Below are 13,183 nucleotides of genomic sequence, written 5' to 3'. Positions count from 1 at the left end.
CTACACCATCTAAATAGACTCTGTGGAACTGGATGTTAAGGGTGCACAACTCTTAACATTGGAAACCACTAACTCTGAAAAATCTCATTAAGTTCTCAAATTAGTATGATATCTGGAACCTTTGGGTGAACGGTGGACTCTAAATACACTTAATAAAGAAACAAACGAGTACCTCAAAATAATATTGCTTTGAAATCAATAAAAATTATAATATGTATTCATATATGACTGTTAAAGTGAAAATAAAGGGATCCTGACCTATACACCATTTCTGTTTTGAAGGAATTTGTCATACAGATAACTGCAGCGAAAATGACTTGGAAGCTGCAACAGATCCATTTTTATGTCATTATCTGGGAACTTCAGGAAGTATATATTTGAAAAGCAATATATGTGGCCCAGATATGTTTGACGTATACCACACAGGTAATCTTCATTACATATGTATATATAAAATAGTTTGCTGCATTTCACTGTCTCTTTTTGAAGGCTCTCTTTTGCTTAGAGAAGCTAACCCAACCTTGTTTTTTTTGCTTATGCTATTTTTTTAAGGCTGCAGTCCAGAGCAACGGACAGTGTGTGCAGACCTGTATGACTCAAGCTGCTTGAAGGAAAAGGAATGCTACCCCTCTCCCCACCCGCCTGAAGATCCTTTTGACCAGTATATCAGCATTTCTGGAATACACCCTCCAAGTAGTAAATTGCTCCCCTCTGCTTACACTCAGCGTGAAGACAGTGGGACAAGAAACTTGCATCTGAATTTGGATGCATGTGAATTTAGCAGAAATCAAGAGCTGCCTCCCCTTACTACGAGCGGCGCTTTCATGGGTATGCTTTCAATGGTTAAACTAGCTTTGAAAAAGCAAATAAATGTGAACCATGGGCATGGAGTCTCCATTATTAGTGTATTTTTGGTCTTATTAGTGTATTTTTGGTCTTTGTGGAAGCCGCCCAGAGTGGCTGGGGAAACCCAGCCAGATGGGCGGGGTACAAATAATAAATTATTAAATTATTATTATTATTTCAACATTGGGTTGGGAAATTCAGCATTCAGCACCCATTTGCACACAGAATTCCCCAACCAGCTGGCGACAGTGTTGAGTGAAAATCTGCAGCCACATGTATACCGCCTCTGGCTAAACTCAGGAAGTTGACTATTTTAAAAATGCATCTTGTTACTAACTTCAACATTTAACTGTGTCAAAAGGCAGAGGCAGAAAGGTGAATCTGATTTAAGAACATTTCACTGGTCTGTGGGGTGGCCTTTTGTCCCTTCTTAATGGAGAGCAGTTGACAAACATAGTTTCTCTCTTGTGTGTGTATTTCAGGAACGTTTGGAAAACCTATATGGAGACACCAGCTGGATTCCTTCTCAAGTTGTAGACAGCCTTCAATTTGGCAGCCAAGAGCTTCTCAAAATCATCCTCGTGAATCATTGAATTTTGACTCAGAGTCTGAGGATGATAACAGAAAAGACCGGACGTTTCATGAAGGGGACAGTGGCAATTGTATATACAAACAGGCTGCTGAAAATTTTAGGACTCCTGCTTTTCGGTTCTCTGAGCTGGATACATAGCTCCCCCTCTACCCTGCAAGCTGATTTATGAACCAAAGGAATATACTACCTCAAAGTGGACATTATTTAAAAAAGGAGAGGAAAGAAGACACTCCATACTTGTTTTTTATTAGGGCTATGATTCAAAAAGAAAGAAAGAAATACATTTTTTTTTATACAGATGCAGTTTTATTGCCAAAACATTATACATTTTTATGCAGATGATACATTCCTTATAGAATATATTTCTAATAATTTTATAGCTTTCTTTTAACTGAATGGTACCTTTTTGTAAATTAACGGTGTGAATAATAACTATGCATTTGTTACTAAGACAGATTTCATTTTGTTGAAATGGGTGCTAAAGTGTTCTAAAGGAATACCAACATATGTACATGTTTTGTTTCCAAGGGTGTGTGTGTGTGTGTGCATTTAATGGTCATTCCAAAGTTATAAGCAGGTAAAATGGTCATATTTCCATATCACTTTTTAATACATTGGGCTGCCTTGTGCACTTGAAGCACTGTAATAAAAAGAAATATACAGCCAGCTTTTTATGTTCAGAGAAATGAAAAAGTCGTTGCCCTCCTCCAACCATCTTTTCACCAATTTGTCTGCACTACAATGCATAAGCGCCCATAGCAGAATATTTGGCATCTGAACAAAGGCACTTGTAAGTCTCCTTTTCCAGATAGTGTTCATAATTTTACCTGAGCTGCTACTTTTGATTTAGGCAGCTTCGCCAATGTGCATCACAGTTCTGCAGAGCAAAATGAGCAACAGCATATTCAAACCCACCATACATTGGCCTTATTCCAAGTTGTATGTAGAGCTTTGCACATGCAAAGGAACAGCCCGTCTGCATTCCTTAAGGCAGACATGTTTGATTTGTATGAATCTTTGATTGCGTGCCACTTGAGTCACTGGAAAACATTCCCAGACAAATATAAGTTAATCATTTTATGCTTGTTATTTTACCATTTCAGTTTCCCAAACAAAATCATCTCTAAAAATGTAGCAATATTCAATTATTATTATTATTGCCAAAGATCGAAAAATAGTTTTAAACCCTGTTTACCAAGTCATTCAACAGTCTGTTAAGCCTGCTTTATGAAAGCATACCCCAATAAAGTATTTTCATAACACTTTCAGAAGGTTACCTGCCTAGGAACGGAACAAAGCTTACAGCTGATGAAATCTTCTAATTGTAAAGAAGTAACTGGGAACATTACTTCTTATGTATCCTCACTCGAAAACAGCAATAGGCACCCTGCTCTGTTTGAGCCAAAACACTCTGATGGGCAAAGTACTTGTGGTGGGGCTACACTGCACATATCCAAACACTTTCGCCATCAGTCACTGTCAGTTCAGACTCCAAAGCTGTACAGTGGTACCTCTGGTTACGGATTTAATTCGTTTCGGGGTGCTGTGTGCACCCCTAAAAATCTGTAACTAGAGGCGCCACTTCTGCATGCCTGTGCAGTGCAATAGAGTGCTTCTGCGCATGTGCGAGCGGTGAAACCCGGAAGTATACCCGTAACCCGAACCTGGAGGTTACGCAACACAAGGTACCACCGTATATGGGAAGTTAGACTGTTTTGCCCTGATGTACTTCCCTTAACACTTGCTTATGTTGAATCACATTTGCCATTTCAATGCTTCTCCACCCAGTTTGGGAAGACCCAGAACAGTTTTGATGCCCACAGTGCATTCCAGGTTGCAAGTTAAAAATCACAGGTCCCAATACCTTTGTGGAAACTACCTTTCCACAAACCGAAAGGGCAAAAGCACAGGGTTTTGAAGGTGGTGATGGTCAGCTGGTCCCTTTTGGTAGGGAGCTGCATCTTTACTTGCCCCACATTGAGATCATAAGAGACAGGTCATGTGGCCAGCATGACTAAGCCACTTCTGACGAACCAGAGCAGCGCACGGAAACACCGTTTACCTTCCCGCTGAAGTGGTACCTATTTTTCTACTTGCACTTTGACGTGCTTTTGAACTTCTAGGTTGGCAGGAACAGGGACCGAGCAACGGGAGCTCACCCTGTTGCGGGGATTCGAACTGCCAACCTTCTGATCAGCAAGCCCTAGACTCAGTGGCTTATACCACAGTGCCACCTGCATCCCTGTGTATAATGCATTAAGGGGGACTCAAATATTTTTCAGGGTGTGTGGTATGATTTTCATCACCTCCAAATATGCACACAGTAGAGGGCTTACTTGAAAATCTTCTCTACTCTCCCTGCATGTGCAAAAGTCATATATTACAGAGAAGCCATTGTATTTGCAGCCCTATATTAAGTGGACGGGGGTGGCGCTGTGGGTTAAACCACAGAGCCTAGGACTTGCCGATCAGAAGGTCGGCGGTTTGAATCCCTGCGACGGGGTGAGCTCCCGTTGCTCAGTCCCTGCTCCTGCCAACCTATCAGTTCAAAAGCACGTCAAAGTGCAAGTAGATAAATAAGTACCGCTCCGGTGGAAAGGTAAACAGCATTTCGGTGCGCTGCTCTGGTTCGCCAGAAGCGGCTTAGTCATGCTGGCCACATGACCCGGAAGATGTACGCCGGCTCCCTCGGCCAATAAAGCGAGATGAGCACTGCAACCCCAGAGTCGGCCACGACTGGACCTAATGGTCAGGGGTCCCTTTACCCTTTACCTTTATTAAGTGGAGGTTATCCATGTATTACTCGAAAGTAAAGCGGGGGTGGCTAACCTGTGGCCTCCAGATAGTACTGAATTACATTTTCGACCATTGACCATCGTAGCTGCAGTTGATAGGAATTGGAGGCCAACTGATGGAGGAAGCACATAATTCCCTATTGTCTTAAAGATACATATTTAAGTATTCTTCAGTTAAATGGTACAATTCATCTAGACCAGGTTTTAAGTGGGGGAACCCCGCAACCACGCCATTTTTAAGCAAAAATGGTGGAGTGGTAAGAAATGTATATCAAGGTATTGAAAGCCTAATTTGCCCTCATCTGTTTTCATTACTCGAGGGCTCCTGAAAGTTGTGAATCCTCATCTCAACAGTGTGCTTAGACCCATGTGGCTCCCTGTAGGCTAATATTATGAGTCTCTTTTTAAATAAAAAATAAAAAGATCCCTTCACTTTGAAGGTGCAAATTTATATAGTTGTCAGACTTTTTAAAGCTTAATTGAAAGCAGCTGTTGGAACAGAACTCTGTAGGCTGCATCTTTCAGAGAGTAAGTCTGGAGCAAAAGGTCTTTCCCCCTCCCCATTGCCCCTCCCAGTGAAGTCAAAGCTCTCTCTTTTTCTCCCCATCCAGGAACCTGGCATCCAGATTGCAGTGTAATTTCCCTCTTTAATTTCAGCCCTAGCATTGGAGACAGGAAGCTAATCCATCTTCAGTCACCGGTGGTCTAACTGTACAGAATGGATTTTTCATGCTTTTGTTTATCAAATTGCCAGGTTTTCTGACTGTTATTGTTAATTTGTCTTCATTGTTGCCAGATGTGGTTATGTGGTGGCAGACACTGATATCAGCATTTGGGGATAATTAACGGTGTTTTGAGAGAAATTAATTTTTCCAGGGTTAAGACACACAGCTCCGAGACAGTAATGTAAGAAACCCTAAATTAGATTTGCTTGCTCGTGGTGCGATCCTATACTCACTTTCCTAAGAGTAAGCTCATTATTCATTGGATGCTCATGCTCAACAACTTTCAATACTTCTATCTAGAATTACACTAATGACAGATCAGTTTAATTTTACAGACAGTTAGACCAGGGATCAGCAAACTTTTTCAGCAGGGGGCTGGTCCACTGTCCCTCAGACCTTGTGGGGGACCAGGCTATATTCTTTTTTTTTTGGGGGGGTGAACAAATTTAAATGCCCCACAAATAACCCAGAGTTGCATTTTAAATAAAAGGACACAGTCTACTCATATAAAAACACACTGATTCCTGAACCGCCTGCGGGCCGGATTTAGAAGGTGAGAAGGCGATTGGGCCAGATCTGGCCCCCAGGCCTTAGTTTGCCTACCCATAAGTTAGACTAAAGAGCTAGAGCAGTGTTTCCCAACCGGTGTTCCCAGACGTTGCCTGGTGTGCCGTGGGAGGGAGGCGGGCGAGTCGGGCGGCGAGAGGCGGGGCGGCGGCGGCGAGGAGAGGCCGCCCAGCGCGGGGCTCTCGCCATCTGCCTGCCTGGCTGCCTGCGTGGCGCTGACGTCACGGGGCTGTAACATGCCCCACATAGGCACACGCGGGGCGGCGAGCTCCCTCCCTCCCACATCTCATCGCCGCTCGCTTCGGCCGGCCTACTGGGCTGTCGCAGGCGGAAGGCCTGCGCATGCGCGAGGTTTTCGCGCCTTCGGGATTGCCTTCACGCCTTCCTCCTCCCGGGTCCTTGAGAGCGCGGGAAGCGGCAGCGCGAGACCGGCGTTGAGCCTGGTAGGTATTGCGCTTGCCAAGGCAGTCATTTGGGAAATGAAAACTTGCAAAGCAAGCAACCAGTTCAATCTGAAGTACGTGTATGCTTAATATCCTGTATCTGAAACCTGTTCTGCCCCCTCCCTCACACTTGGTGCCATTTTCATCTACACATGCAGCAGAGTAAGTTGACCCAGAATAGTACCAATTCAGATGGCAGATGGGAGAATGACAGTGCTGAATGCTTTCCCATGTAGAACAGTCCCTGCAAATAAAAACCTAGCATATTTGGAAGAGGGATGCTAGCCTAACCATTACCTTCTATGCTGTTACTATTTTTTTATTTTTTTTTACATAAGTAAAAAGTGACCTTTCCCCATCTGGCATGGTGGTGTGCCTCAAGATTTTTTTCATGAAACAAGTGTGCCTTTGCCCAAAAAAGGTTGGGAAACACTGAGCTAGAGATCTGCATGGTGAGATGTGCATAGATAGGCAGACTTGGATTCTTTTCCTCTTTTTCCTAGATGAGGGCTTTCAAACAAGTTGGCTTTCCAATCCTGGGAAATTCCAAAAAAAGGTAGAATTGATACCAAGCCAAAATAGAGGAGGGTGGGACCCAAACAAGTGTAAAATTCTGCTTTTCGTATTATGGCTTTACATCTTGTCAGAAGGCCCAGTCTACCCAAAGTTAGGCACTTCTGATTTCCATTGATTTTAAGCAGAGCAAATAGGCATATACTGTACTTAAAATTTCCTATTAACATCAATGGGCCTTAATGATTCTTAAGTGTATCGTGCTGTTAAGCATATTGCAACACTTTTCAGCTAATAGAGGAGCTCCAGTTTCAATTGTCAACTCCCAATTGCTGGACACTGAGGACCTCTTAAGATGTCTTACAGATGGAATTCCTGAGTAAAAAAACATTCGCCGCTTGTGTTGGCTGTGAAGGCTGCCTCTGGACAAATACACTTTGTGCACATTTTGAAAGGAAGAACTAGGGTTTCTTCACAAGGCACCATTCTGATATGTGCCTGTATGTAGGAACGAGTTCCAGAGTACATGTTGTCTCGCATTAATTTTTGGAGGTAGAAACATTGCAAAAATATATTTTTAGTTTGCTTCCACACACAATTTCTGGCATCTGAGTTTTATTAGTTAGAAAGAGGCTAAACGGTTGACCTTGACACTCTGCGCTCATGGAACGCAGAGCTATGCTATGCTATTTTTCCTTCTGACGCAGATATCAAATAAAGTTTGTGGCTTGATATTCATACAGGTGTAGCGCAGGTGATAGGACATGAGTTTGAAACGACAGAATGTTTCATCAGAAGCTCTTTTCTTACCATTTGAATCCCCTTCGGATACTTGAAGATGGCTTTAATATCACCTCTCAGTCTTCTCCCAGCTAAACTTTCCTCAACCATTCCTCATAAGGCTTGGTCTCCAGACCTTTTATTATCTTCTTTGCCCTCCTCCGCACACTTTCCAGGTTGTCAATATCCTTCTTACATTGTGGCACCCAGAACAGGACACAGTACTCAGGTGGGGTCTAACTAGGGCAGCAAAGAGTGGAACTATTACTTCCCCGGACATTATACTTTGGTGGATGCAACCTAGAATTTTACTAGCATTAATGGACACTGCTTAGACACTGCTTCATTTTTTTGTTGCTGCTTTGATTTGTGTGCATCTGTGTATTATCAAAAATTAAACCAGTGTACTCATTGAGCCCCACCTGTTAAATAATTACCCTAGGCTGCATCTTTTTTGTGTGGGAGGGAGGACCTAAAATCAATATATTTCCCTCAACAGATGTTTTATACAACTAGTGTGTGACATTTCTAAAGCCACAATCCTATACTTGTGATTCTGGAGCAAGTCTCAATGAATTTGTTGGGTAGACAGGCATAGGATGGGCTTTGCTTTTAGACCTCTTCAGCCACATTTTCCTGATATGCACTTGCAAGCATGCTGCATTTTCTAGTTCTTTGTGTTCCTCAATGTGATGTGGCAGGAATATCTTCTGAAACAGTAGGGTCCAATGCAAGGATGAGTTCCTATCCCTTCCCCCGTGTTTTTTGTTTCGTTTTTTTTCTTCTTCTTCAGATGTTGCCGTAAATCACTTACAGAACTGACAGCGTTTGGGCTGCATGACAAACGTTCCATAATAATGCAGCCCGATAAAAATGTGGAATTTCTGAGGTTACTACTTGTAATGCTTTTGGTGCCGTTGTAAATTCCCAGCTGTGTCAGCGTAGGTGGAAAGCAAGTCATAAATAAAAAGTGTGTAGAGAGATCTCTTGCTATGAGCCAAATTCCATGACTTCATTCAACTACTTAAAAAAAAATCAATCTGATAAAGTCATTAGCATTATCTTAATTGCATTTTTTGTGTTAGAAATGGTCTACAATGTATATTGGGCATCTAATGAGCATCCATACTGCCCTGCTTAGAAACATACATGCATGGGAAAGAGACTGGGGGAGACTGGTGTCCCAGCAAGAAACCTTAATGATAACAAATAAACAAGAGCTTTGTATATTTTGATAGGAGGGACAGGGAGGTGGTGAGAATCCAACAGATAAGGAAAGGGGGAAACTCTGCAATTGCCTGTGGCTTTAATGTGCTAAGAGACATTGATAATTCTAGGATAGCTTGGTTTAACCTGCCAAGCATTTTATGGGAATGATATATTGCAGGACGAAGGAAATAGGTAAAGTTTTGAATTTCGTGTATGTAGTATGGAACAGTGCCAGATTTACGTATAACCTAAACAAGCTATAGTTTAGGGCAGGCTTCCTCAACCTCGGCCCTTCAGATGTTTTTGGCCTACAACTCCCATGATCCCTAGCTAGCAGGACCAGTGGTCAAATAAAAAACAAATAAAATAAAACCTACATACAGCAACAGTGTTTTGTGCTGTGTAGGCTCCTATGATGTAATGCCAATGTGTTTGCATTATTAAGTTTGTTATGAATAAAAAATCATTTTAAGTTAGAGCTTAATAATTATTTCACTATTAATATACTTCTTCATTGTATTTCAGTTCAACAATTACTTTGATAAAATACATATTTTGTTATGTGCAAATGGCTTTAGATACCTGTTAGGTCCATAAATTACCATATAGCATATATTCAACACAAAAAACAGTGACAATTTGTTGTTGACAAAGGACAGCTGGGCATATAAAGGGCCCCATTACCTTCAGCAGCTTAGGGCCTCATCAAACCTACATCTGGTCCTGGTATGGAATAACTAAAACAAGACGTGTTTTGGCAGTGCCCATGCTGTCATATCAGAGGGTTTTCAAGCTTTTGAGACCTGTGGGCGCATTTCAAGTGCTGTTGGGTGGTTGTTTTTATTTTGATTATGCGTTTTGTGGTTTTATATTTATATTTTATTCTCTTTAACCACCCTGAGACCTGCAGTATATTAATAATAATAATAATAATAATAATAATAATAATAATAATAATAGTAGTAGTAGTAGTAGTAGTAGTAATATGTGGGCACCAGGCACAACATGGTTGCCATTTAAATGGGTGGGGGGCTGGTTTAGGTAGTGGAGAAATGGTGAAGCTTATATTGAACTGGTTATGAATCCAAAGTGGTGTCAACGTGACTTGAAATTTGATAGGAAGAACCGAATGCACAAATACAGGAAAGGTGACTGCTAGCTTGACGCCATTACATGTGAATATTCACTTTTACTTATAAAGGCATTTCTAAACCAGCAGCTCATTATAATAAAATATTGTGGAAGTGTTTCCCCAAATTAAAGCAAAATCTACAGTCACATTTCATTTTGCAAATGGACAGGATCAAGTGGTCCAACAAGGAATTCAATTAAGTGCGTTCTCTAAACACTCTTGACAGAACAAAAATGTTTTCAGCAAACAATGGAACAGATCAGGATTTGCAAGTGCCTGTTTAATTTCAACAGGAAGTGTATCCCAAAGGCTTAGTGCTTCTGTTCTGAAAGCTTTAGTTCCAGCAGAAGCTGGTAATACTGGCATAGTGGGGGGGGGGGTTGCCCCAGGCACAAAATTGTTAGGGGGTGCAAAAATTCAACACTTGGTGCTGCCTCAATACAGTTGCGCGCTTCCGTCATTGGGCTCCCTTAAAAATGGCTTCTTCTTGCAAATCAGGAAGTGACCTCTTCAGACAACAGAACTTTGGCTGCAATCTCTGCTAGGCAGTTGAATGCACATGCCCCGGACACAGGCAACCCACGCTACACCACTGACTGCTAAACAAACACCTGTGGGACAGTCAGGAGAGCTTCTCTGCCTGATGACAATGACCTGGCTGGTGTATAATGAGGCAAGGTGTTCCTTCTAGTAACCTGATCCTAGGTCATTAGGGGTTTCAACACTAACAATAATCCATTGAACTTACCTCAGTAATGTCATGTTGGCTGATGTCATGTTGCTGATACAGACATTTAAAGCAGTAACAGACCACTTTAAACAGTAATGGGTTCTCCTAAAGAATCCCAGGATCTGTTGTTAGTTAAAGGTGGAGAGATTTGTCAGCTACAATTCTAAGAGTTCTCCGGGAAAGGAGGATTGATTGTTAAACCCTGTCAAAACTGTAGCTCCATGAGGGGAATAGGTGTTTCATAACAACTCTCAGCATTCTCAGTTCTCAAGATGTTTTGGGGGAAGCCAAGTGGTATGATGCAGCTTCAAATGTACAGTGTGGATGGGCCCTAAGACTTCCAACAGTGAATTTGCCCCCGTTATTGGCATTCAGTCAAGTCCACTAAGATGCATGCATTAGATGTTTTCCCCTACATGAGAAATGCACACCTCTCTGAACTTTACCTGGAAACAGAAAAATAGAACAAACCAGTCAGTCACACTATCAGCGAACTTCTGAGATGTCCTCAGTTGGGTCAGGCAATTGCAAAACAACAACAACAACAACAACCTTAATAATTTCTGTTTGCTTTTTAAACAACTAAAGTCCCTCACCTTCCATTCCTCCTCTAGGCTCATACGATCATGTGCATTTTAAAGAATATTTTGGGAGGTGCATTGGCTGAATACAAATTACCAGCTTACCATCTGAGAAATGAGGAGAGGCTTGCCAGTTTAAAAATGTGTGCTAAGCTCAGCACTGCCGATGACTGTGGGTGGTCTTGTGGTTTTCCAGAGTTGTAGTATGCCACGAGTTGCTGTTACTGTTCCTTGGGTTGCCCATATGTTGTGTTACTGCGGAGCTGGGATGTTCACTCTACTTACCCTTTCATGCATTTTTATGGGGTTTTTTTTAACTGTTTCTTCATTTACAGAAGCAGATGGTTTGTTCTGTTCCTACATCTGAACATGTTAACACATATGGGTAATGGTGTTGTTTACATTAGTTTCCAAATGTGTAGGTGTGATGGAAAGTCCAGGAAAAAGCAGTGCAGGTGGAACTCCACCAGAGTGGAATATGCTGAGCTAGAGCTTCACTCTGATTGGTGGTAGGTACAGCTAGCCAGAAGGAGGGTGGAGACAGGACTCCATTCATGGCATTGGGCTGGGAAAACAGTATAACCTCTGAGCCATGGAAAATCCACCCTGAGGGGATATTTGCAGCCAGAGGAGGCAGTCTCTGAGCTGGGGGCTGGATTGAAAGACAGTGGTTATTGTCTTTCAAAGGGTATACAGAAATGAGAAAGCTGAATTCTGGGAGAAGAGAAGTGGAGTTCTGAGGGAACACTCTACTTAAATCCCAATTGCGTAGGAAGGGGATAGATTTCCTAGTGAGAGAAGAAGAATCCCAAACCAGCTAGAAAGGGAGTGTGCACTGATCTCCCTGGTCCAGTATACTGAGCCACAGTGCTAAGGTAAAGGTAAAGGGACCCCTGACCATTAGGTCCAGTCGTGGCTTTGGGGTTGCGGCACTCATCTCGCTTTATTGGCCGAAGGAGCCAGCGTACAGCTTCCGGGTCATGTGGCCAGCATGACTAAGCCGCTTCTGGCAAACCAGAGCAGCGCACGGAAACACCGTTTACCTTCCCGCAGGAGCGATACCTATTTATCTACTTGCACTTGACGTGCTTCCAAACTGCTAGGTTGGCAGGAGCAGGGACCGAGCAATGGGAGCTCACCCCGTCACGGGGATTCGAACCACCAACCTTCTGATCAGCAAGTCCTAGGCTCTGTGATTTAACCCATAGCCACAGTGCTATTTTTCTAGAAAAAAGAGGTGCCAGAGCTCACCATGAATGCCACTCTTGTTCTCCTTATAATTGCAATGGAGCCCACCTGAGAAGTGTCGGAACTGAGTTCTGGTGAGTTCCAGCTAAAAGAAATAAACCTTGCTGAGTCAAATAGAGGAGCCTCAGGTGTGAGATTTCTAAAGGTGGGAATCAGGAGGACAATAGGCAGATTAATACTAGCCTGACAGAAAGTACCAGCCTGTTTCAGAACCCCCAAGTTATTGAAACCTAAGCTGGAACATCTCTGTGATAGGTTTAAGTAACCAAAGTAAATCTAAGGTGTACACTTACCATCTTATTGAAAAGTCTGCGACATCTGCTGAGTTTGGTGTGTACACTTTGCTGATTCTTCGAAAGTCTCTAACTCCCAAAATATTTCTGTTTACCATTCTTATTGTGAAATAGATCCTTTTTCTGTTTAACTTCCCTAAGACTCTAAGTGCCAGGTTTTTCTTATGATTACAGTGGTACCTCGGGTTAAGTACTTAATTCGTTCTGGAGGTCTGTTCTTAACCTGAAACTGTTCTTAACCTGAAGCACCACTTTACCTAATAGGGCCTCCTGCTGCTGCCGCGCCACAGGAACATGATTTCTGTTCTCAACCTGAAGCAAAGTTCTTAACCTGAGGTACAATTTTGGGGTTAGTGGAGTCTGTAACCTGAAGTGTATGTAACCTGAAGCATATGTAACCTGAGGTACCACTGTATTTTAAGCCAGAAGGGGGAGGGGGCACACTACACTAGGCAACAGTTTTGAGAAATTTTCCTGCAATTTTTAGCTGCACACTCCATTCCAAATCACCAGCCTACAGGCAACTCCTGCATTGACCATGAGGAAAAGTAGGCTTCTGGGTTCAAAAGTAGGATACAAATTTAACAAGTAAATAGTACATCAATTCAATATGTAAAGTGAGGAAAGATCTGATGCTGTTCATAACAGTGAAGTGCAGCTTGCCTCTATCCTCAGGATAGCTAAATCTCATTTGCATTTTCATGCATATTTCTCCCAATTTGTTTATTT

At 42.4% G+C, this 13,183-nt stretch overlaps 1 protein-coding gene across 1 annotated transcript in view; it reads left to right on the top strand.

Annotated features, from left to right (window-relative positions):
- LRIG3 (leucine rich repeats and immunoglobulin like domains 3) overlaps nucleotides 1-2,700 on the top strand; it is a 55,671-nt gene extending 52,971 nt beyond the window's left edge. Inside the window, exons 17-19 of the mRNA XM_082239524.1 lie at nucleotides 283-426; nucleotides 553-828; nucleotides 1,329-2,700. Of these exons, the coding sequence (XP_082095650.1) occupies nucleotides 283-426; nucleotides 553-828; nucleotides 1,329-1,576 (668 nt within the window). The 3' untranslated portion in view covers nucleotides 1,577-2,700. The remainder of the gene's footprint in view (nucleotides 1-282; nucleotides 427-552; nucleotides 829-1,328) is intronic.
- The last annotated feature ends 10,483 nt before the right edge of the window (nucleotides 2,701-13,183 follow it).

The sequence above is a fragment of the Podarcis vaucheri genome (genome assembly GCF_965113315.1).
Source record: "Podarcis vaucheri genome assembly, chromosome: 10".
Taxonomy (NCBI): Eukaryota; Metazoa; Chordata; class Lepidosauria; order Squamata; family Lacertidae; genus Podarcis; species Podarcis vaucheri.
The sequence above is the reverse complement of the archived record's forward strand: the minus strand, read 5'-3'. Positions and strand labels throughout refer to the sequence as shown.